The sequence below is a fragment of the Corvus hawaiiensis genome, chromosome 8 (assembly GCF_020740725.1).
Source record: "Corvus hawaiiensis isolate bCorHaw1 chromosome 8, bCorHaw1.pri.cur, whole genome shotgun sequence".
Classification (NCBI taxonomy): domain Eukaryota; kingdom Metazoa; phylum Chordata; class Aves; order Passeriformes; family Corvidae; genus Corvus; species Corvus hawaiiensis.
This window is the reverse complement of record NC_063220.1, coordinates 14,666,326-14,687,805: the sequence shown is the minus strand read 5'-3', so window position 1 is coordinate 14,687,805 and position 21,480 is coordinate 14,666,326. Positions and strand designations below refer to the sequence as shown.

At 53.9% G+C, this 21,480-nt stretch overlaps 1 protein-coding gene across 4 annotated transcripts; it reads right to left on the bottom strand.

The window, feature by feature from the left end:
* Positions 1-416: 416 nt before the first annotated feature.
* Positions 417-20,133, bottom strand: CNNM1 (cyclin and CBS domain divalent metal cation transport mediator 1). 4 transcript variants are annotated; one of them, XM_048311678.1, is made up of 13 exons: positions 18,624-20,133; positions 8,797-8,940; positions 8,090-8,230; positions 7,655-7,824; positions 7,367-7,466; positions 7,139-7,186; positions 4,119-4,181; positions 2,993-3,150; positions 2,596-2,773; positions 2,143-2,256; positions 1,935-2,051; positions 1,552-1,679; positions 417-1,182 (listed from the first exon to the last, which is right to left on the bottom strand). In XM_048311678.1, exons 1-12 carry the CDS (start codon positions 20,131-20,133, stop codon positions 1,600-1,602), a joined length of 2,823 nt encoding a protein of 940 aa, XP_048167635.1. In that variant the 3' UTR covers positions 417-1,182; positions 1,552-1,599. The 4 variants fall into 4 exon arrangements, with proteins under 4 accessions (XP_048167635.1, XP_048167638.1, XP_048167636.1 ...); XM_048311679.1 differs by lacking the exon at positions 417-1,182 and having other exon boundaries at positions 1,570-1,679; positions 1,935-2,047; XM_048311681.1 differs by lacking the exons at positions 1,935-2,051; positions 2,143-2,256.
* Positions 20,134-21,480: the final 1,347 nt, after the last annotated feature.

Here is a 21,480-nt window from a genome sequence, read left to right as displayed (position 1 = left end):
TCTGTCCACTTTTCAATTGCTGTGTGTTTCCTTAGAAGGGCAGTGCCCAGATAGGGCTGCAGTTATTCCAGCTGAAGTTTTATCAGCATGGGTAGACTATGAGATTTCTGTTGTTATCTGTCAGGCTGTACTCCAGCACGTATATCCCACTGTTGTGTTTGCAATGGCCTGATAATAACTCCTGCTTTTCCCCCAGTCCTTGTCAGCACTACTGTGGCTTATCGCTCTGCTTGCCAAGTGCTCTCCAGCTTCATGGCAGGAAATTGGGCAGCACTTGCTGATCTGTTCTCTTGCTTCCTTCAGTTAGGCCGAGTCCTGTACTCCAGCCACTTCTGGCCATGGGTAGGAGGGCAGCCTGGCCTGGTGGGAGAGGTTAGCATCCTTCCCTACACCCATGGACACAGAGAGGGCATCACTCAGGGAAAAATCACTTTTAATGTTGATATCCCCATTGCATTGAGCCTCTACAAAAACTACTCACTGGTCTGTACCACACCGAAGTCTTGGTGCAAGCCTTCCTCACACCAGCAGGTGTGTGTGGGGAGCAAGATGGTCCAATGCAGCATGGAGAGGCCCCTCCCCAGGGAGGGGGCTGCACTCGGGGGTGAGCGGGGCTCCTTGCCCTGTGCCTAGCAGGGCTTCGGGAGTGCTGGGCTGTGTCGATGGTCAGCGTGAGCGAGGCGCTGCAAGCGGGTGTGTCGCCAGGCACGGCACAAACGTGCGCTGGGGCCTGAGCTGCGTGCGGCACCCCCCAAATAGCACATTCTCCTCGTGGTGGAGACCACATCTGTGCAGCACCCAGCACTGCTGGGCTCCGGGCCTCGCTGGGATAGGGATGGTAAATGATGTTAAAGGGCAGTTCTGGGTTGGGCTGCCCCTCCCTGCACTGCCTGCAGGGATGCCGTGACAGACACTTTTTCACCTTTCCTTTTTCCACCTCTTCCTTGATACCAGATGCCATCAGGGAGCAGCTGGGCAAGGGCTCTCGGACTCCAGCTAGCTGGTCCAGGCTGCCTGGGTGGTTCAGCCGTGCCAGGGGTACATCCTTTCTCGCCTGGAGATGGGGCTCTGCACAAGTCCTGCAGGGAGGGGCGGCACGAGCGGGTGGACAGGCAGCGAGCGAGTGCAGACCTCCTGCTGCTGGACATGAGCCTCACGGCAGGAGACCCCCATGCTGCAGACCTGGAAGACACAAGCACAGCCTGGTGCAGGTGGCCAGAACTTGTCCTCCCTGACCTGCTGCTGCTCAAACCTACAGCACCTTTCCTAGCCACTCTCAGGGGTATACTGGTGCAGACGCAGGTTTCTAGTGAAAACATGAGCCACGGTCTCACTCCAATCTCTGACATCCAGTCTGCTGTTAAGAGCAGACCCTGCTCCATATCCCTTGACCCTGCTCCAGCCCCCAGCAACACACACACCTGCACGGGCTCCAAACCACACCATTTGGCTTTGCTGCCTGCAACTTGATTTTACACTATTTAAAATGATAAAATGAGTGACCTCCCACTTGCTGGGGAAGGAGTGTTACACCAAGAGGCAGGTTCCTACCTCCAGTCTGCATGGGCCTCCAGCACTGTGCTCTGGCCACGCTGCTGCTCAGGTGATTAATGGGGCGAGATTGGAGCTTTCCTCTGGTGACTTCTCACCTTCCAATGATGTCTGCCGCTTGCGCCCACCTGCAGCAGCAAGGGCACTCAGGGCAGGGGTGCATAGGCTTGGGCCAGGACCTAGTGGCTGGCTCTTCCTGAGCTAGCCGTAGGTGCAGTTTTGCCAGCTGCTGAGGTACTGACAGGGAAATAGGTTGCCCCCTGTTCCATGCCAGCCCCATGCAGGGTGTCCCCACGACAGAGCTGGGGAGCAGCTGACACAGGCAGTGGAGTGCCGAGGCAGAGCTCTCCCCTGGGTGTGCCTTCCCCGGGTCAGTCACTCACTGAGGGATCTCAGCAGCCTCTTGCCCAGTGCCTCCTCAGAGCTGCTCGGTGATGAGTTGGTCCTGGCCTCTCTACCCGGGGACTCTGCTTCCAGGACGGTCCCGCAGCACTCACTGCCTGCAAAAGCCCAGCGTGGCTGCAGCGCCTCAGGGCACCATGGCCTCGCCACCCCCGGGGTCAGGCGTGTGTGCCCCCCGGCCAGACTCACTCTGCCGCTTGCTGTTCTCCTCGTTGTCAGCCAGCTCCTCCTGGATGAAGGGGATGCCCTCCATGCGAAGGAACACTGACTCGCTGGGACTGCGCAGCCCCTCGGGGCGGCTGCCTGCAGGGACACAGGGCAGGCGTGACAGCAGGGCAGGGAGGTGCCGTGCCCTGGGGCAGGATGTGGCAGGATGCCAGCCATGGCAGCAGGTCCCACTGCCAGGGACCCCGGGAGACACGAGCGCATGGCAATGAGGAATTACGTGCCTGCACGCTGGCAGCTGTGTGCAAGTGCAGGCATCCACAGGTGTGTGTGTGCAAATGCCCACGAACCCCACTCCATGTGCAACTGCATCCCAGAGCTGGTGTGTGCATCATGCCGGAGGGTCCCAGCACAGACCCCCCAGGGGACATGCAGTGTTGGCCTGTGGCAGGGAAAGAATGCTGCTGCGTGACTCACACATGATGCTGTTCCTCTCATTCAGGAGGGTGGCGGGGTCCTCCTTGGGTGTCTGTGGGGTTCCCCGCGCAGTCGAGGCCTTGGTTGAATCCCTGTCGAAGGCCTCCATGTCAGGGGACTGGGGTGAGCTGTCCATGCGGCTGGCCACCAGCGCGTTGTGGTACTGCTGCCGGGTCACCTGGGCACACAGACGTGCACCCAGCTCAGTGGGCACCAAGCCCCACCGGGACCTCTCGGAGACTTGGTGGCTCCAACCAAACCTCCAGACAGCAGGAGTAAGTGCAAGACTCCCCAGCACCCACTGGGCACCCACCAGGCTCCTGGGGCACAGTAGGGCAAGAGGGCACCCGGACAGGGGTGGCCAGGGTGGGACAGTCCCTGCCAGCCCTGCCCATACCTTGACAAACTGCACGTCACAGAGGATGTGCACGGAGTAGTCGGGCGTGTAGATGTTGTTGCTGCTGCTGTGGAGCTGCGTGCTGCTGCCTCCATAGTCCTCCCGGTTGGGGGACTCGGAGCGGTTGAGGCCACTGCAGCGCGACGGTGACCTGTTCACTGCAGGAGGGGACAGCAGAGAGGCAAACACTCACTCTTGCTCGAGGTGTTGCTTGTGTTTCCAGTGCCAGTGTAGGGCCAAGGTGGACCAGTCACCTCCAGCGGCATTCCCCAGGACACGGGGCTGGCAGGGGCCCTGAGGGGGACCTGCAGCTGGTCCTCCTCAGTGCACGCTGGTGTGGAGACTGTGCCATGTCAGCCCCACACAAACCGAAGGGACCAGGCAGGACTCTGACGTGGTGCCAGCAGCAGGGGCTAGGGCTGCTGCCTGCCTGTCACTGACAGCTCTCCTGTTAATGCTGGCCTTTGCACTGCATTTGGCACAGCTCCCCTGGTTGCAGCCGGCAGCCTGTGAGTATTTGTGCAATGTGTCTCAAGGGCATGCTCCTGTTCACCCCGACTATGACAGATCAGGAGGAGAGGCTGCCATGGCAAGCTGGCCTGTCACTCACGTTGACTGATGGCCTCTGACACACAGTATGATGGATTTTGTCTAGTCAGTGATTTATTAGGGAACAAAGGCAGCTTGTTCCTTGCACGGGTGACATCTGCTGACTTTGCTCTGCTGCTAAAATGCCCTTCTATTACCCGGATCACGAGAAAGCAAGGGGGGTAGGGCACCAGGCATGCAGTGCTGCAGGTCACTGTCACCAAAAGCAGCAAGTCAAAACCCCAAGTGCTAAGTGCAGGAAATTACAGGAAGTGCACACCAAAGCAAGCCCAAGCTGTCCATGGCTCCCCCTTGTCCCCATCCCATTCTTCCTGGGATTTGCATCATACTGGGGAGGCTGTGGCAGGACTGCTGTCCCCAGTCTGCCACCAATGCTCCAACCAGTGAGGGGCTGCCCAGGGGTGCCGTGGGGTACTGCTCAGCATGCAGGGTTGAGGGGGCTTGAGGCAATGGGGACAGGGTGCTGGAAAGAGCCTGCCACATGCAGAGGTCCCTGGCCAAAGCCACACCCTGTTACCTGGAGAGCCAGCCAGGGAGTCCCCTCTGCTGAAGGCGAAAGTACGGGACACTGAGACAGGCACTGCAGAGAGAGGGAGGGAGAAGGAGGGAGGGGACCCGGGGGAAAGGTGAGGGATGGAGGTGAGGGTGGGATACAGACCAAAAGGAAGAATGAGAAAAAGAATCATGTGCCAGCAGTCCTGGGCTGAGCTCCCATTGCTGTCTCCAGCATCCCTTCTCACCCCTTCAACACCCTCCTGCTTCTGCTCTGGGGAGGTGCTCGCCAGTCCTGGGCCACCAGCAGGAACACAGACTTGAAAGCTGTAAATCAGCAGGTTGCTCTGTGATGAGGTAAGGGGAGGTGAGGCTGGCAGGGAGGACCTGCTCCTGCCAGGCCTGTCTGCAGAGCCACACAACTTCCTAGGGCCCTGGCATAGGTAGAAAGCATCTTTTCCCCCATGGGTTAAGTGCTGGCAGTTTGCTCTAGCTCTTCACCAGCCATTGCCAGAAGAGGGGACTTGGTGGTCAGCTAATGCCACCTGGGAAATGGGTGGAAGCTAAATCACTGCACTTGGCATCTGGGATGCTTCTGGGTGTGCAGGCACATAGCAAAGAAGGAATGTGCTCTGCAAAAGCCACTGCCCCAGCCCCACAGCTGCAGGCAGGGGCTGGCAGAAGCTCTTCAAGGTGATGCAAAGCAAAAGGATTCATGTCAGGCTGCCTGCAGTTCCTTGCAAGGTCCTAGGTCTCAACAGCCTTAGGGTGATGCTGAGAAGAGCTATGCACTGGGGGCTGATCCCTGCAGGAACCGCAAGAAGCCAGGACTCTGCATCTGGGGCTGCCTGACCCATCGCCACAGAGAAGGTAAATCATAGACACTCACTTTCCGTGTTTTATTGCCATGGGTTACAGCAGCAGTGACAATTTCTAGGGCAGGCCATTCCCCCTCCAGGTGATTGCTGCCCTCCACAGCATTCCTGGGCCATGCCACAGGGGATGGGGGAGCACGGAGAGACCAACACACAAGGGTGAGTGATGTACTCCTTAACACTTCCCAGTCTCTGCTTTCACCACTGCCATTGCCCACCTCGACAGTTCTGGGAGACGCAAGCCTGCTGGCTGCCAGCCCCTTCCTCCAGCCATTGCCATGATTCCCCCAGCTGCCAGCCCTCCTGCCCAAGGTGTCCTGCCCTACCTCCAGCCACTCTGTCCTCAGCACAGCTGCAACACTCTAGGAACTATCTGCTGCCTATGTGATTAACATTTTAAAATTGATTCAAACATAAAACCCCCAGGAAATTTGCCCTGCAGTCCCCTTTTCTAATCTCCCTGCTGCTCCGCCAGGAATTCCTGTTCCATGTCCTCCCCTGAATCAAAACCTTCTGCAAATAAAAAAGACAACAGCATGAAGCACTGCCCAGAATGACCTTGTCCAGAAGGGAGCAAAGGACAATTTGGTAACCACTAGCATTGACTCCGCACTCCCACTGCCTGACCCTCCCACAGCATTTGTCACCGCACAGCACCAATGCCAAGGATCAGCTGGTGATAAAACAGTTGCATAACAACAGTTAATTAATAACAAACTGTTAAATGCTCTAGGTTAATGTCTGAATTCTCAGCTGTGATACTCTACTCACACTCATTTCTTCTGGGCTTTCCTTCAAGGAGGAAAGAGGACACCAGCCTGACAAGGGAGATGCCCTGTCACCTCTGCCTCCTAGCCTGCTCCCTTGCTGGCCAGGGCTGGGACACTGCACGTGTCCCACTGCAGGCAGGAATGGCTGCGTGGCAGAAAACACCTCATGACAGCGTCATGCGTGAGCACTGGGAGCGAAGGAGCCCTGAGCAGCAGTGTCCCGGCAGGAGGCACTGCAGACATGCATGGCTGTTCTGACACAGCTCCCACCGTGGCTTCTGCCCTGCCTGGCCCAAGGACCGTGGGCAGCACTCACTGCCTGAGCCCGGCGGGGCCCTGAGGACTGTCACCTAGGATACAGGACATTGGGCCACCCAGCAACACCTGGCAGAAATGGGCCACGTCACTGATTCCCTCTGTCCAAACCGAGTGCACTGTGGACACACGGAGGAGCAGGAATGCGCACTGAGGGGTTAATCCATCAGTCCATGAGCCAGCCTTTGGCACAGAGGCAGAGCAAGCAGCAGATGAACCCTAGAGCTGCAGAAAGACTGGGACCCACCGGGGTGAGTCACCTGCCCCAAGAGACTCTCCCTGTTCTCTTGATGACATTCCTCTTTACACCTCTCTGAAGATTGAATTTAGTAGGTCCCTGTTTTGATTAGGCAGGTAGAGCGTCTCGGCTCACCATCAGCACTGCAGATCTGACTGCAGCATCTGGGGTTTGGATGAGGGATGTGACAGACTGGGATTGGGCAGCACCTCCACCTGCTCCTGAGCCACCAGGGACTAAACATCTGCAGGGGTTATAGCAAAGAAGGGGGTACCTGCCAGTCTCCCCTAATCAGAGCTCCCTCTTAACTCCTGCAAGCAGGGGATCTGCTTCTTAACCCATCAGGTCTGCAGGCAGGGAATACATTGGCACTGGAGTATCTACTTGGCTAACTTCCACCCCTACGTGCAAACAGCTCACAGGTAAATCAGCCCATCTCTGCAATTCCCGAGCAGCCCAATGCAGGGCCCGTGTTCAGGTTGTGCCCTGAGCCTCAGGAAGGCAAATGGGTCTAGAGGTGTTATGTTGAGACCTAGAATGAACATAACACCCACCTGTGGGCACTGCCCCCTGCAGTGCCAGCCGTGCTGGGACCTACTGGCAGAGACCTGGAACATGGTGGAAATTTCAAAAGGATATCAAAGGGACCTCCAAGGGACCTCCAAGTCACTCTGTGGGGCCTTTGCTGCATCAGCCCCTCAGCATGCTGTTTCTCTGTCTACCTCTTTAAAGGGTGACCTCAGCACAGAGTCTGAGCAGTTTTGCATGGGGAGAAAAGCCATCACTCCTCCAGCCAGCTGGTGCTGCAGAGAGGTTTTAGGGCCTCAGCCTGTCCCAAAATACTTACATAGGAAGGAGGATCCTGCCAGGCTTCCCATTTTTCGCACATCGTTTTCTGAAACAACAACAGTTGGAGGTGTGGGAATAGCAGAGGAAGGGCTCTGGCTTGCCCCATGCCCTGAAGCAGGGCCACCCCATCCTATGGCCAGCCCCTCCTCCTGGCACCAGCTGGCTTAGCCTCCATGGATGCTGCTGAAGAAAAGGCAGGGCCAGAGGGAGCCCATAGAAGCCTCACCTGAGGAGACAACAGCCATGATGGCAGGGACACCATAGTAGGTGAATGCCCCATTCTCAAACCGCAGTCCTTCCTTGCCGACCTCCACCTGCACTTTTCCCTGGAAGGAGGAGGAAAACCCTCTCAGACAGGCACCCCAAGCTCCTGACCCACCCAGGGCTGCAGGGTCCTCTGCCATCCCATACAAGAGGATGGGCATCTTTGCTGACAGAAGCAGCCCAGAACAAGGTGGCAAGCAAAAAACAGGGCCACCCCCTGCCACCCTCTGCTTGCTGCTGCCCCAGGTACCTGCAGGATGAGGACAAAGTAGTCGACGGGGCGGTTGCGCTGGTAGAGGTAATGCTCCGCTGCCTTCTTGTTCTTTCGGTCATACTTGAGCTCCTGGATGACATTGGGGTGTTTCAAGAGCCGCAGCAGGATCTTCTCAGAGAGGTAGGGGGACTTGAAAGGCTCCACTTCTAGAGGGGAGGCAATACACAAATGCCATGCTCAGCAGGTCCGCGGCTGCCAGGAACCTCTCATCCTCTGAGCTGCACGGCCCCACACCTGCAGCCTAAGCACCCGCTGCCCAGAGGGGAGCTGAATGCAGACCCACACTGGTAGGGCAGTGGGATGTCCAGGTTGTAGGTGGAAGTTGCTCAGTGGAGGGGAGTCTGAGCCAGGAATGGCTTAGGGATGCCCTGGGGAGCTGGTGCTGCAGGGATTGCACAAGGGCAGGTGTACCTGTTGCCATGAACCGATGGGTAGCCAGGAGGAGCTGCGGAGAGATCTTCACCTTCATCTCACTCTCTGAGAGCCTGAAGATGGAGAAATCCTGGGGCTTGCGTCCCCGGTGGGGAACCCGCTCCTTCTTCCGATTGTCAGCTGCAGGCAGAGCAGAGCGGTCACTCACCTGCAGCAGCCACAAAGCTGCTGCAGCTGCAGGGCCCCATGGCACATGCACACGTAGGGACAGGCATGTCTTGCTGCACCCTATGACAGGGCTGCTGTGGAGGAGCAGATGGAGCAGTGGGGCACATAAACCATGCTGTGCATCCACCTTGGGAGCAGCTCCCTGGGCAGGGAGCAGGATCGTGAAACACACTTATTCCTCAGGAACAAGTCCTGGGTTGTCCTGGCTGCATCCATCACCAGAGTTGCAAATGAGCTTGGGAACCACCCCAAGACATTTCATGCCCAATACAGATGTTCCTAGGTCAGGCCCTGCCCAGGCACCAGCTGCTTCTCTACTTCTCTATCTTGAGCATTCAAGACTCCCTGACACCTGACCAGCATCTCCCCACCATTCTTGTCTTTCCCATCATGACAGCAAATTACTCTGGGGAAGGACCACAATTTACTCTGGCCTGTTTCCTACCCACATGTCTGTCTGTCTGTGCAGGCTCCCACCCTGGCTCCTGCAACCGCAGTAGCTGCTCTGGGACACTAACTGTACAGATCCGTCTCATCCAGGATCTCGGACTTGATGATCTCCTCAATGACATCTTCCAGGGTGACAATGCCCATCACCTCGTAGAATGGGTCTCCTTCCCCTTCATTGTTCACCCGCTGCACGATGGCCAGGTGGGACTTTCCTGCAGGGGAAAAGCAGAGTGGCAGTGAGACACCGATCCCGGTGATCCTGAGAGGGGTCCCCAGTGTGGTGGGCAGGGTTTGGTGTGAGGCAGACACTGTCATCCAAAGCCACCCCAAGTGTGCTAACCCAAGGAGAAGGGCTGGACACACAGCCCAGCCTAACAGGGCAGCTGCTGTCCAGAGGGATTTGTAGATGTAGGCTCTTTTTTGGGGCCACCTTCTTTCATTACCCAGGCTGTGAGTCACTCTGTTCAGCTCTTTGACAGCCTCCTGTGCAGGAATGAAGTGTACATTATACCAGCTCCTCCTTACCCTCAGCTTCATTGGCATGAGACAACTCTTAACAGAGCAATAAGACAGTGTTCTCCAACACAGAAATGTGCATGTGTCCTTGGCTCTACTGATTTCCCTTATCCCCCTGGTGTTTTCTTATTCTGTGGCTAATTATCTCTCCTATTAAATTGCCATGAACAGCTCCCCCTCATCTTTCTATCCATCACTGTCTAGACCAATCCTAAGATTTTTCTTAAAATATGGGCAAAACCTCCATCTTCTTGAAACAGCAGCTGGTTTTTATGCAGAAACATGTATGTTTGTTTGCAGCTTTCAGTCCAGGTCCTGCAGAACTCTTGGGTGAACCATCTGGATGCAGACACTGAACACTTTTCAAGCCATCAGCTTGCACCTGAAATTCTTCTCCAAGCCCTGCCCTTGACAGCATCTTCTCTATGTTACCTTAAACAAGCAGAGTGGGACCAGGACCTTCATCTACAATGACAGTGACTCCTGCTTGGAAGTTCCAGTGTTCTTGGATCACAGTTTCAGCTTCCCTCACTTGTCCCTTGTAAGCTGGCAGCTCTGCTGACACATTCTCAAGTTTCTTGGTTTTGGCATACTTGAAACATTTCTATTTGTTTTTGCATGTCCAGCTCTCTGTAAGCTGTTTTGACTTTTTCAGCGTCTCCCTTCCTTTACTGGCTGCTCTGATTTACACTCCTGCTCAGCATCTTGACCAGAACCCAATTTCCAAGCCACAAACAACTTCGGGGTTTCTAGCTCCAATGTATTCTTGGACCTGCCAATGAACAGCACTGGGTTTCTTACTGCCCGTGTGGCTCCTACGCTGCTCAGCAGCGCACACAGATTCTGAACCTCTAGTTTTACTTAAAAACACCCTCATTGGCACCACAGCCAAAAACCTCTCCTTCCTCTGTTTGCTCTGCATCCCGGCGATCTCCTGTTGCAATGCCTGCACTAAACCAAAAGTCCTGCAACGACCTCTGGAAAGCTGTAAACACCTTATTTTTGCGATGGGCTCAGAGCTGAGCTCCTTGAGCAGCAATGGTCACCCAAAACGGGGGCAGGTTCCCTCTGCTATGCAGCTGCCTCTGCCTCCGCTTCTCCCCTAAACCCGTCCCAGCAAGCTCTCCCGCTGCTCCCGACAAGGGATGTGAACAGTATTCATGCACAAAGGTGTGACAGGATGGGCTCCTGCCTGGTGTGCAGCTCCTTCCTTACCCGCAGCGCCTCCCGGCTCGTCCCTGCAGAGGTGCAGGGACGAGCACAGCCCGAGCATCGTGGCAGTCCCACAGACAGCTCTTGCTGGGGATCATGTGACCTTCAAATAACCCTGCCCTGGATCTGAGACGAGCAGACGACATTTCTCAGCTGAAGATCAGCACTATACATTTCTCACAGCAAATCTTGGGCATTTTCCACAGTATAAATTCCCTCCTCCTCATACCAAGCTTTTATTGCAAGATTTCAGAGAGCAGCTCACTGCCTCCCACGGCTACAGATTTAGAAATGAGAACATAACATTGCAGCAAGTAGCACTGAGATGCACTTTAAAAAACCAAATCAACAGCCTTGGGGCACTGAAAATTCAGCACGTCCTTTGGACTGGGCTATTTCACTCCTTTCGTACATAGGTTTGCGCATCTTATCTGTTCAGTGGGTAATAAAGCAACACAGCACTTAAAAAGAAAAAAGAGGAGCTGGCTGCAAGACAGCAGCAACAGCTACGTTTCATCTTAGCAAAGTCCAGCTTTTGAAAAGGTCTCCTTTGCCAAACTCTGCTCCCAAACACCGGGGCCATCTGGTCTCCTACAAGTCCTTGGGTGAACGAGGAGAGGGAAAAAGTTATTTCTTTTGGCCGAGAGCTTGCTGTTAATGACATTTACATGCAACTCAAAACCACCAAGCCCTTACCAAAAGCTTAGGTGCTACTTAAAGGCAGTCAGAGAGTGATGTAGGCAATTCTTTTTTTGGCCAAACACCTACATCGACACTGCAATTTACACTAGAAATGTGATTCCAGCTCCATGTTCATGTAGCTGCAAATGAGATTATTTAGAAATAACCCAGCACTGTTAGCCTGGAAGGAGAGCCATGGTTTCACTGCACTGGGGGCAGAGTCAGTAGGGCTGTTAGAGCACTCAAGAGTTCTTTATTTTCACAGAAAATAAACACTTGTATTCACACTCCAAACCCCCAGGATCATGATTCCAGGCTAACACCCACATCAGAAATGGAGCAGGTACCCAACAATGGAAAATTGTTGCAGTTCTGTGTGGTTGCTCCTGCCCATACTGAGAGAGCTGATCCCAGCCCATGCCTGGCCAGCTGGTATCCATGTCACAAAAAGCCCTGAATGCCAGCCAGTCCTGGTCCTTTCAAGCGAGTGCTGCTCTCAGCTGGTCCCCTCTGGGAAAGGGCTGACTTGCTCCGATTTTCCACCTGAGCGACATGAGATCATTTGCAAAGTTGTGCCCCACCCCCCTGACCTGACTGGGTTCTGTAGCTCCTTCCATCAGCTTTTTTAAGCGACCCCATGAATTTTGGTGGAGGGTTTGTGGGTGCCCTGGCTGTAGAGTCGTGGCTTGTTCACGTGGCTTGTTCACTCCTGGGCAATGCTGCCAAGCTCAGCTATATCCCTCTGCCCAGCCCTGGGAGCTGCTACACTTGAACAGGAGGAAAAGCAGTGGCCTTTAGAGCATGTACAAGGGCAGAACCTGGGCAATGAGATGGAAGCAATGTCTCAGGGAGGGTGGCACAGGGACAGATCTGGGGATGCCATAGGGGTCACATTTGCCTCTGCAGCCACTATCCAGCAGGTCAACCTCAGTGGGAGCACAACAGAGGGAGATGAATCATTTAAACAAACCCCCAAACTTGATCGAAAACAGCTTTAAGATCTGTAAAACTGATTCCAAAACCCGTCCTATTGTAACCACTGCTTGCTAGCTCAAATGAGATGAATTATAAGGGTGAGCTGCTTCCCCACTAGCAAGCTGTCACATATGAACTTTACAGGGCTATCGCTGATGCAGGAAAGCACAGTGAAACACTTGAGAATCAAAGCCTTGGTTTGGCAAATGCAAGAACAAATGGGCAATTAACTTTCCTTGTGCGAGCAGCTCCACAGGCCTCCTCAGGACTGCTCTCGCACAGGAAGTCTATAGGTGATTAAGTGTCTGCTCAGCATGGGATATAACTGCACTAAATTCTTTATGAGCTACATGAAATCTGCTCTTTTCAAACAACAGCTTCAGTGGAAAGTTAATGCCTCAAAATGCTAAATTACAGAGCTAATATAAACAGCTGAGAGCTTCCAGATGGAGCAAGCATCTGAACAGATATCCAAAGCTTTTATGCCCATTTTTAGGACCCTTGTTTTTCATAGGTACCTAAATGAGCTTGGGCTCATAGATCCACCTCAAATCACCTTCCCCAATGAGAGAACAGGGTCTGAACACAGGGAAATGCCTTGGCTTCTGGGAAAGAAAGTGCTGTTGGGTTCAAATTTAGCCCAGACTAATTCTTCATCATTTTTTTTATGTAGGTACCCTGCCACAGGAATGTTAAAGATGCTTTAGCCTTGTCTCTCGTTCCACGGGATGAACATCCTGAGCATGAAATTCATTTTCATGAATTTTATGGTAAGATCTGAAGCTGTTATTAGGAGACCAAAGGTACAGGCACAAACCGTGAACCATTTACAGCACAAAATGGAAGGCAAAAAAAAAAAAAAAGCAATTTTTAAATAAGGTTGATTTGTGAAACAACCATGATGTAACTGAAATCTATTTTCTGTGTGCTTTTCTTCAGAGCTCTCCACAGGGGCTGGCAGCATCTCCGTGCCCTCTTGCTGGCCTGCATCTGGAGAAAGTAGGGACCCTGATTTGAACAACTTGAACTGAAAATGTGTGTGAGTGTGCTCTTGTGTTACCACGACTCTGCAGCCAAGGTGAAACCACACATTGTATCTAGAGGAGATGCACATCTACACCTAAGCAGGGGGGAAATAACCAAGAGGGCTGCAGGGTCACCCAGCTCTACAGGAATAAGAGCTACGTGAAGGAAAAACTGTAAATCCTAACCTAACCCAGACCTTTCTCAGAGACAGAAACTTCACCTGCTTACATCTGTCTGTAGCCTTTCTCATACTCTCCTTTTGTGCTTTTCCTAATCCTAAGGAAGACTGTAAAAAGATGGAATATTTGAAATAGCTGATCTATTTCCATTGACGAAGCAGATCAGGAGAGTAAGGAGATGATTAGAGGGGACATGGAACCTCATCTTCCATCTGTTGTGCAACAGGGTTCTGACCTCCTGGGTACCCATCAGCTCAGTATGAAGGTGCCTTTGACAGCTGCAAAGAGGGAAATGTGCGGCAGGGTGCCCTCTCCCCCGAGGACTTGGTTCCCCTCTTGCTTTGCTGAATGCCTGCCCAGAGCAGGCCTGATCCTGGGATTTTTGGGGTGGGATAGAGTAGCCCAGGGTTTACACAGTAACATTAGCACAGTTTAGCAGGAAAAGCACAGTATGTTTCAGGCAGAATTGCAGCATGAGACACTGAGACCATTTTTTTGTCTATCAGCAACTCACTTGCTCTCAGCCCAGCAACCACATTCCAGGGGAAGTGTAGGTGGTACTTCCTGGGCAAAACTGGCTCCTTAACCCATACAACTGCCTTGGGAGGTCATTGCTTCAGCTCATCAAGATGCCCAGCAGAGTGACTATAACGCTTGCAGAAATCTCTTGAAGGCTGAGTTAAATTTGAAGCAACACTGTGTGCTTGCAATGCCTGCGGGCTCAGAAAGATGGTACAAAAAGCATCTGAAATGGTATTAACCTCAATTCCTGGCAAATGTAAGCACCTTCTCCAATTTGCAGAAGTCTAATAGAGACGGTGGAGCATTTTGAAATGTAAAGACAGACCCTAGGGCAGAGCTGTCCTCTGCAGGACAGGCTGTTTTCCCTGCTAAGCCTGAAAGTTTGAGGTTTGGAGAATTTATTTTTAGTAACTCTTAAAAGATGCCAAGCCACAGAAGTCTAATTTGAGTTGCAGCTCAGCCTCTGCCCTGCTGCAGGAAAATGAACATTAAGAACAAATTTCTACTGTTCCTCTGACAGAGGAAAGTTACTTGCTGAAAGGTGCCACTGCTGTGTAGAGGCTCCTCCAGGTAATCAGTCAACAAAACCCATAAACAACCTGAGAAAGGGACAAGACTGACTTCCCAGTGGCGCTACAAAACAAGGAGGTGGACCTCACAGAAGAGGTTCCCATGAGGAGTTATATCACTGGACTGGAGCTGCAACATGCATTGCTTGGTAATCTTCAAGAAAGGAGCAGAAACAGATTGTATCACCCACAACATTTCACACTGAATAAATGCACAAACCTTTCCTCATAGCTCCACACTCCCTAGGTGAAGTTTATCCTGCAGGAAGCTCATCTGCCTCCCTACATTGCTTTAGCTTGCTAAATATGGTGCAGTTATTTTTTTGGTGTATTAGGTATTTTCTCCTGGGAGCCCAGAATAAAGCCAGGTACTCCAAGGTGTACCAATACAAATTGCCAAGAAATTGTCTCCCAATTTTTTCACTCCTTCAGTATTTTCATCTTCTTTCACCAGACTACAGGTGGCAAAATTACTGTACTGGTATGTATTTTCTCATTTCTAGTGAAGGGAGGACACATTTTGCCATGTTGCTGCACAACAAAGTATGCCTTCTATAAAAGACCCCATCTAGTTTCCCTGAAAAGATGGCAAATTGGGTGTCCAGCCCTCATTATTTCTGAGTTCTTTTTGCTGAGAAGGTGAACTCAAAACCATATTGCAGCACAAGTATTTGCTTCCTTCAGCTGAACCTGTCTCAGCTGCTCTAATGTTGTTTCTCTAAACGGTTTTTGCAGCTGCCCTCCTCATTCAGGCTGTGGGTTGAAGTCTAAACTGTTCTCTTGCAGGCCCCTCTGCTGCTGTTTGGAGTCTTCACTGGGTTTTTCCCAGTTCCAGTCGGGACCCCCAATTTAACCACCTCTCTGCAGGACTTACTGCTGAAAGACAAATCAAACAATGGCTGTGGCAGCAGGGTTGTGAAAAGGCAGAGGTGAAGAGTTTGACCAGTTCTACTGTGATGGAGCAGGGGCCAGGTTTTGTTAACCAGAGGCTCACAGCTGCTCTTGGGCATTGTAACCACACTGGGCCAGTGGCTCCCTTGGTGCTACTGAGTGTGTGCTACTATTTCATACAATTTAAATGTTCAATTGAATGGAAAGCTGATGCCACAGGTCTGTGGAAGGTAATCCCTTCTACACAAGGTCCTGCTGGGGGAGAGGCAGTTTGTGACACATCTGTGAATTAAAATCAAGGTAAACACCAATGCATTTTAATGGAACTGCACTCAAACGAGGTTAGTGTGAGCATACCTAGAAGCAAATGAAGGAAAGCTTCCCCTCACACCCTGCTATAAAAGACCAAAGAGGAAAAAAAGCTGATTATCTTCATAGCTGGGACAGAACAGCAAGAGAAAAGAAATGCCTCAGGTAAACAAGGACAATAGTATGATAGCAGTGAGTAGGAGGAAACAGAAAATGAAAGTGCTGTCGGAGGTGTGAGCAAGAGTCCCAAAGTGCTGTATTTAATAATCCCTTGACATTTTCAGTAAGAAAGAACAAATGTTTGTGTACTGTGGCAAGGAGCTCTGGCAGTGAAATTGTGTTACTTATACATTATGCAAAAAAATGACATTATGGGTATAGCGTATGTGGCAGAACATTAATCATTAGTGAAACAGATCAGAAGCACACATTGTTATCTGGGAAAGAAGGATATAAAATGTTGTAGGTATTTTGTATAAATATTACAATAACAAAAAGAAAGGGTACAGTACAAAAACTGTTTGAGTTAATCATGGGAAAAGGAAAGAAAAGCTGGCTTTTCTAAAGGCTTGTGAGGGACATAAGGACCTGGAGGTGGTTATGAATGGCCATCCTTACCAGAGACTTTAATTTCCTAAAAAGAGACTGGGCCTTATCAGTGGGAGCATTTGCTGTCCTGCAGGCACCTTGGAGGTGTGAAGTGATGAATGCCTTCATTAAACACTCGCTGAGCCAGCAAGCAATCAGCCTACTTTCTAATTAGTGGAGGTGTCTCAGAAGACCTGGCCATGGAAAGAAACCTCGATTGGATCAAACAAGATACTTCACCGTAATTCAAATGGACACAGAAAAGGAGACAGTGATAAAGATTCTTAATTACAAACGGGAAATCTTTATTTTAGAAATTAAATAGTCAAGTGAACAGGGCTGATGCAACAGTGGATGGGGCTGAAGGCAGCTGGGAGCTAACATCTGTCGCAGTGTGGGAGCCAGCACAAGAACCTGTATTTGGAACTGGGAAAAGAGAGTTTAGGAGGGCTCAGGGCTGGGCTGAGGGGTGACTATTTGCAAACTCAGGGGTGACCACGTGCCTACAAATAGGGGAAAGATGAATCAGAAGAAAACATCAACCCTTGGGAAGAAGAACATTTGGGGGAAGAGCTGGAGTTGCTAAACACTATGCTAAGTTAGATACTAAGACCAAAAGCAAGGCTTTTCAGCCTTGTAGTTCAGAAAAGACAAGGAGAAGTGAGGTGGGAACAGAAAAAGGGTTTAGGGAGAGCTCTAAACAGGGACTGTAGCAAAACACCCCAGAAGGCCACAGTGGCAGACAGATATAAAGGAGGAAGAACCTGAAGTGATATGCCAAGAGTTTAATGGAGCAAAGTTAAAAGAAGGATGGATAATTTTCATCTCAGATGAAGACCAGCATATGAAAGTGCAGGGCAGGCAGCAAGGCTTGTTACCATACCCGTGAGCTCAGGGAGCAGCACACACAGAACAGCTCTGTTTAAGGAGGGCAGAGAGGACAGCAAGAAAAGGGCAGGGAACTAAGCAACCACAAGTCCATTTTTATAGGTTCTATTCATCCATAGGGTACCAGGCTGTAGAACAAATTTGGAAGGGGAAGTGTATCAAAGTAAATCAGATAAATTGCAGGGGAGCCTGACCAAGGGAGAGAATGCCAAAATCATCTGACATCTCTAGGCAAGAGAGAGGTAGAAGAGACTTCAGGTGAACTTCAGTGCTGTTGCAGGAAAACACAGTTAGGAAGGAGATGCAAAGCACACAAGGAATTAGGAAGACGAGAGACAACTGGCATGGGGGGAAGGGTGCAGGCATGGACTACTGCAGCTCACCAAGGTTGAACCCAGAGAACAACCTCAATGCTTTTGCTAACGGTCTTGTATAAAACCCGGGAGTTTTCTGATTTTCACCATTGGGAGTCTCTAGTCCTGCTGAGGGGCAGAGAGGGCAGGTGGTGCCACACAGAACTCCTCTGCCTGAGATCCTGAGTGGTAGTGGGGACACAGCTGAACATCTCTGGAGAAGATGCTGACCTGCATGGATCTGATGAGCACATTCCTGGTGCACTGAGAAATGTCCTATCTTCTCCTCCTCCCACCTCTAAAAACGAGCATGGAGATGACTCACAGAGAGGCTTTCTCTGTTACTAGAGTGGACCAGGTTGGCCTTTCCCACATGATCAGCTCTGCCTGCGGCAGAGCGGCGCCAGGCAGCCCAGGAGCCAAGCGCTGCCCTCCCGCATTACATAATGCAGTGTGGCACTGCTGCAGCCATTTCTTAGACTCACTCACCACAGTATGAAGTAGTGAGTAACACGCGGCAAAACACAATTCCCAGTGGGAGGGAAAAACACATGCTGTGCGTATTCTCAAGGTATGGTTAATGAAATACAGCTCTCAGCATCTCTGGGGCTGCTGGCAGCTGCTGCATTATGAATGCTGTCACAGCTGCAAAAAAAGTACCGCTCTTTCTAAGGGCTTAATCTTTTCTTCTTCCTTTAAACCACTTGCATAGAAACACTTTACAGACCTCCTTCTGACTGCTAAGCTGAAAATGTGAAAGCTGAGTAATGAGATGCGATTTCCTGTCATAAACTCCTTTGCACAGAACAGAGCAGCAAATGCTGTCTGGGCAACACTGCAAGGCAGGTACATGCCCATGCTGCCAGGCCACTGCAGACACATCAGCCCCTGGGGGACAGCCTCACCTGCCAAGCCAGCAACCTGTGAGGCCAAAGGCTCTTACAGTCTTCATAACATCACAGGTACATCAAGGGCACTGCTGGCCCTCAATTCACCTGGGGGTGTTCCACCAGGTGACACCAGGGTCATTGACACACCAGCACATGCAGGGACCAATTCCCCAGCATCCCTGGTACCTGCCACATCCTGCCGGGAGGCCATGCGGGGCTGCTGACCTGGAAATCATTGGGGGTGCAGAGGGGTGCAGGGGAAGCCCGCGGGGGGTGGCGCGGCCCGGCGGCCTCACCCTTCTTGAACTCCTCAAGCAGCGTGTCGAGGCGCGTGTCGTTGAAGACGCAGTGGAGCGGGCGACGGTAGAAGCGGGTGACAGTCTGCAGGGGAGTGCAGTCATCAGGGTCGACAAAGGCCAGGTCTTTGACAAAGAGTAGGTCGACAATGTTGTCGCGCCGGTCACCCTCATAGACTGGGATGCGGGTGTAGCCAGAGCGGAGGATCTCAGAGACGGTGGCGAAGTCCAGTACGGCATCGGCCCGGAGCATGAAGCAGTCGGCCAGCGGTGTCAGCACATCCTCCACCACCTTGGTGCGTAGCTCCAGCGCGCCCTGCACCATGGCCAACTCCTCCCGCACCAGGTCGCCGTGGGGGCCAGCGGCGCGCAGCGTCTCCAGCAGCCGCTCCCGCGTAGAGAAGACACTAAGCTCCTGCCGCAGCGCCCAGTCCAGCAACCGGCTGAGCGGGTAGCAGACGGGGAAGGCGGCCAGCATCAGCAGCCGGGTGAGGCAGAGCGTGCGGGAGGCGATGGCCAGCCCGTGCCGCGAGCACACCGAGTAGGGCAGCACCTCGCCGCCCAGGAAGACGGCGGCGGTGCATAGCAGCACCGGCAGCCAGGGCGCTCCCCGTGGCCCGCCGCCGGCCGGCGCCGGCCCGCCGCCGGGCAGCGAGGCGCAGAGCCAGCCGGCCAGCGCCGCGTTGGCCCCCGCCTGCCCCAGCAGCAGCGTGCAGAGCAGGTAGGTGCCGCCGCCGCCGCGCACCGCCTGCACCCGCCGCGCCTGCTCCCGCTCGGCGGCCGAGCCGCTGTTGCGCAGGACGCGGAGCTCCAGCGGGTCCAGCGAGAGCAGCGAGAGGCGCAGCCCGCTGAACAGCGCCGACAGCCCCAGCAGCAGTAGGGCGCCCAGCGCCCGCAGCCAGCCCGCCTCGGGCAGGGGCAGCAGCCAAGTGCCCAGCGGCGGGGCGGCCGGCCGCACCCGCAGCAAGAAGCCGCCCGCCGCACCGTGGTGCGCCCAGGCCCGCCCGTCCCAGGCGCACAGCGAGAAGAGCCGCCCGCCCGGCGCCGCCGCCGCCTCGCCCTTGCGCGGCTCCCGCACCCGCACCTCGGCCAGCGCCGAGCCCGCCGCGCCGCCCGAGCGCAGCGGCCCCACCACCTCCACGTCCGAGGCCCAGGCGCTGCGCTCCCGGCACCGCTCCGCCGGGCCCCGCGTCGCCGTGCTCCCTGCCGCCGCCTCTTCGATGAAGACCAGCCGCGGCTCCCGCTCCCCTGCCGGCCCGCGGCTGCCGTTGCCCTCGGGCGGCGGCTGGAAGTAGAGGCGCAGGAGGAAGCGGCTGCCCTCCGCCGCCTGCACCGCGCCGCCCTCCAGAGACACCCGGCCCGGCGTCGTGTCCTCGGGCCGCAGCCCCAGCAGCCAGGCGGCCCCGGCCGGTGGCCGCGGCGACAGCGAGAAGAAGAGCAGCAGCACGGCGCTCCGGCTCCGGCCCCAGCCGCCGCCGCCGCCGCCGCGCCCCGGGCCCGCCGCCGCCATGCCGCTGTGCCGACACCGCAGCGCCCGCCCGCCGCCCCGGGACTGCAGCGGGGAGCCGGCACGGCACGGCACGGCACGGCGGCACACGTGGGCCGGGGGGCGGGCGGCCGCTGCGCCACGTGCGACCGGGACCGGCCTGCGGCGCCCCGGCGGGAGGGGCCGGCGGAGCGGGGCCGCCAACCGGGACGCTACGCACGGGACCGAGGAGTTCGCCCACCCGCCCCGCACGGCCCGTGCGGGAGCGTCCCCCCGGCGGGCGGCACCGCGCGCTCTCTCCGCATCTGGCGAGACGCTGGCGGATCTACCCCGGAGCCCGTTCCCGGTAATACCGGTCAGCGCCCGGCCCTGGCAGCCAAAGTGGGCTGCGGGCCCGAGCAGCCAGCTCTGCCCCAGCCACCCGCGGCCGCTCTGGCTCCCGGTGTCATCCTGGGTACACTGCCTGCGGGGTGCGGTGTGGGGCCTGCGCCTCCCCTGCACTGTGCGGCCGGGGTTTGCTCAGGGGGCTTCTGCCAGCAGTCTCTGCTGCTGGAATTTGCAGTAAGCCTCCCTCTGTTACCTGCTGAGGCCCTACTCTTCAGCTTTTCAGTTAAAATTAATTTCCCTTCTTCCGTTGGGAGTGGTTTAATCTTTTTGTTTGTTTGGGGGTTTTTTTGGTTGGTTGGTTGGTTGGGTTTTTTTTACGGGGGGGTGGGTAGTCATTAGATTTGCAGTCTTTCTAAGAAACAAAAGTACCACACTGTAACTACGTTTATTCTCATGTCTAGACCTGATGGGGAATGTTGCTAGGGTTTATCAGCTTCAGAAGCATGTGCTCAATAATGCACTGAGGGACTGTTGAAACTTTTGTGTCTTCCCCGGACCAACATTCACGACAACCTTGAAACGAGGCTGGGGAACTGGAAAACAGTTGCTTACAACTGCAACAGGCTCAGTAGTGGCAAAGCGGGAAGCTAGAAAATGTCGTGGAGGCAAAGAAGTGCCCGAAAAACTCTGATTATTCACTCATTATTCCTCCCATGAAAATAGGTCACTTTCTGTGTCAGTATGTCAGCAGGCAGACAGGCATGAAAAGCTACCAGGGGGATCTGTGCTCCTTTCTGTGTTAGGAGACTCTTGTCTCTCTCTCTCTCTCTCTCTCTGGGGGAGGCAGCTAATTTTTTTCCAAATGTGATAAATTCACTGGGTGTTCACAGGTGTTGTGTGCTGCCTCACAAGCTCTTGCTGATCTTCTGCTTTCTAACTCCCCTTCAGTACTGCTGGGGAAATATTGCCTGGTGCTCTACCTGGGCATGATTGATGGTGGAGCCCACTGATAACCTACTTGTGCAGACCTTGCCCCAGGTTATA

What these genes read in the sequence shown, in the direction of transcription:
- CNNM1 (XM_048311678.1), bottom strand. Translation starts at nt 20,133, where the DNA reads ATGGCGGCGGCGGGCCCGGGGCGCGGCGGCGGCGGCGGCGGCTGGGGC. An exon ending in CCATCGGTTCATGGCAACAG is followed by an intron (nt 7,825 to 8,089) that starts GTACACCTGCCC and finishes CCTCCCCTCTAG; the next exon opens with AAGTGGAGCCTTTCAAGTCC. An exon ending in GGCAGGATCCTCCTTCCTAT is followed by an intron (nt 4,182 to 7,138) that starts GTAAGTATTTTG and finishes CTCTCTCTGCAG; the next exon opens with TGCCTGTCTCAGTGTCCCGT.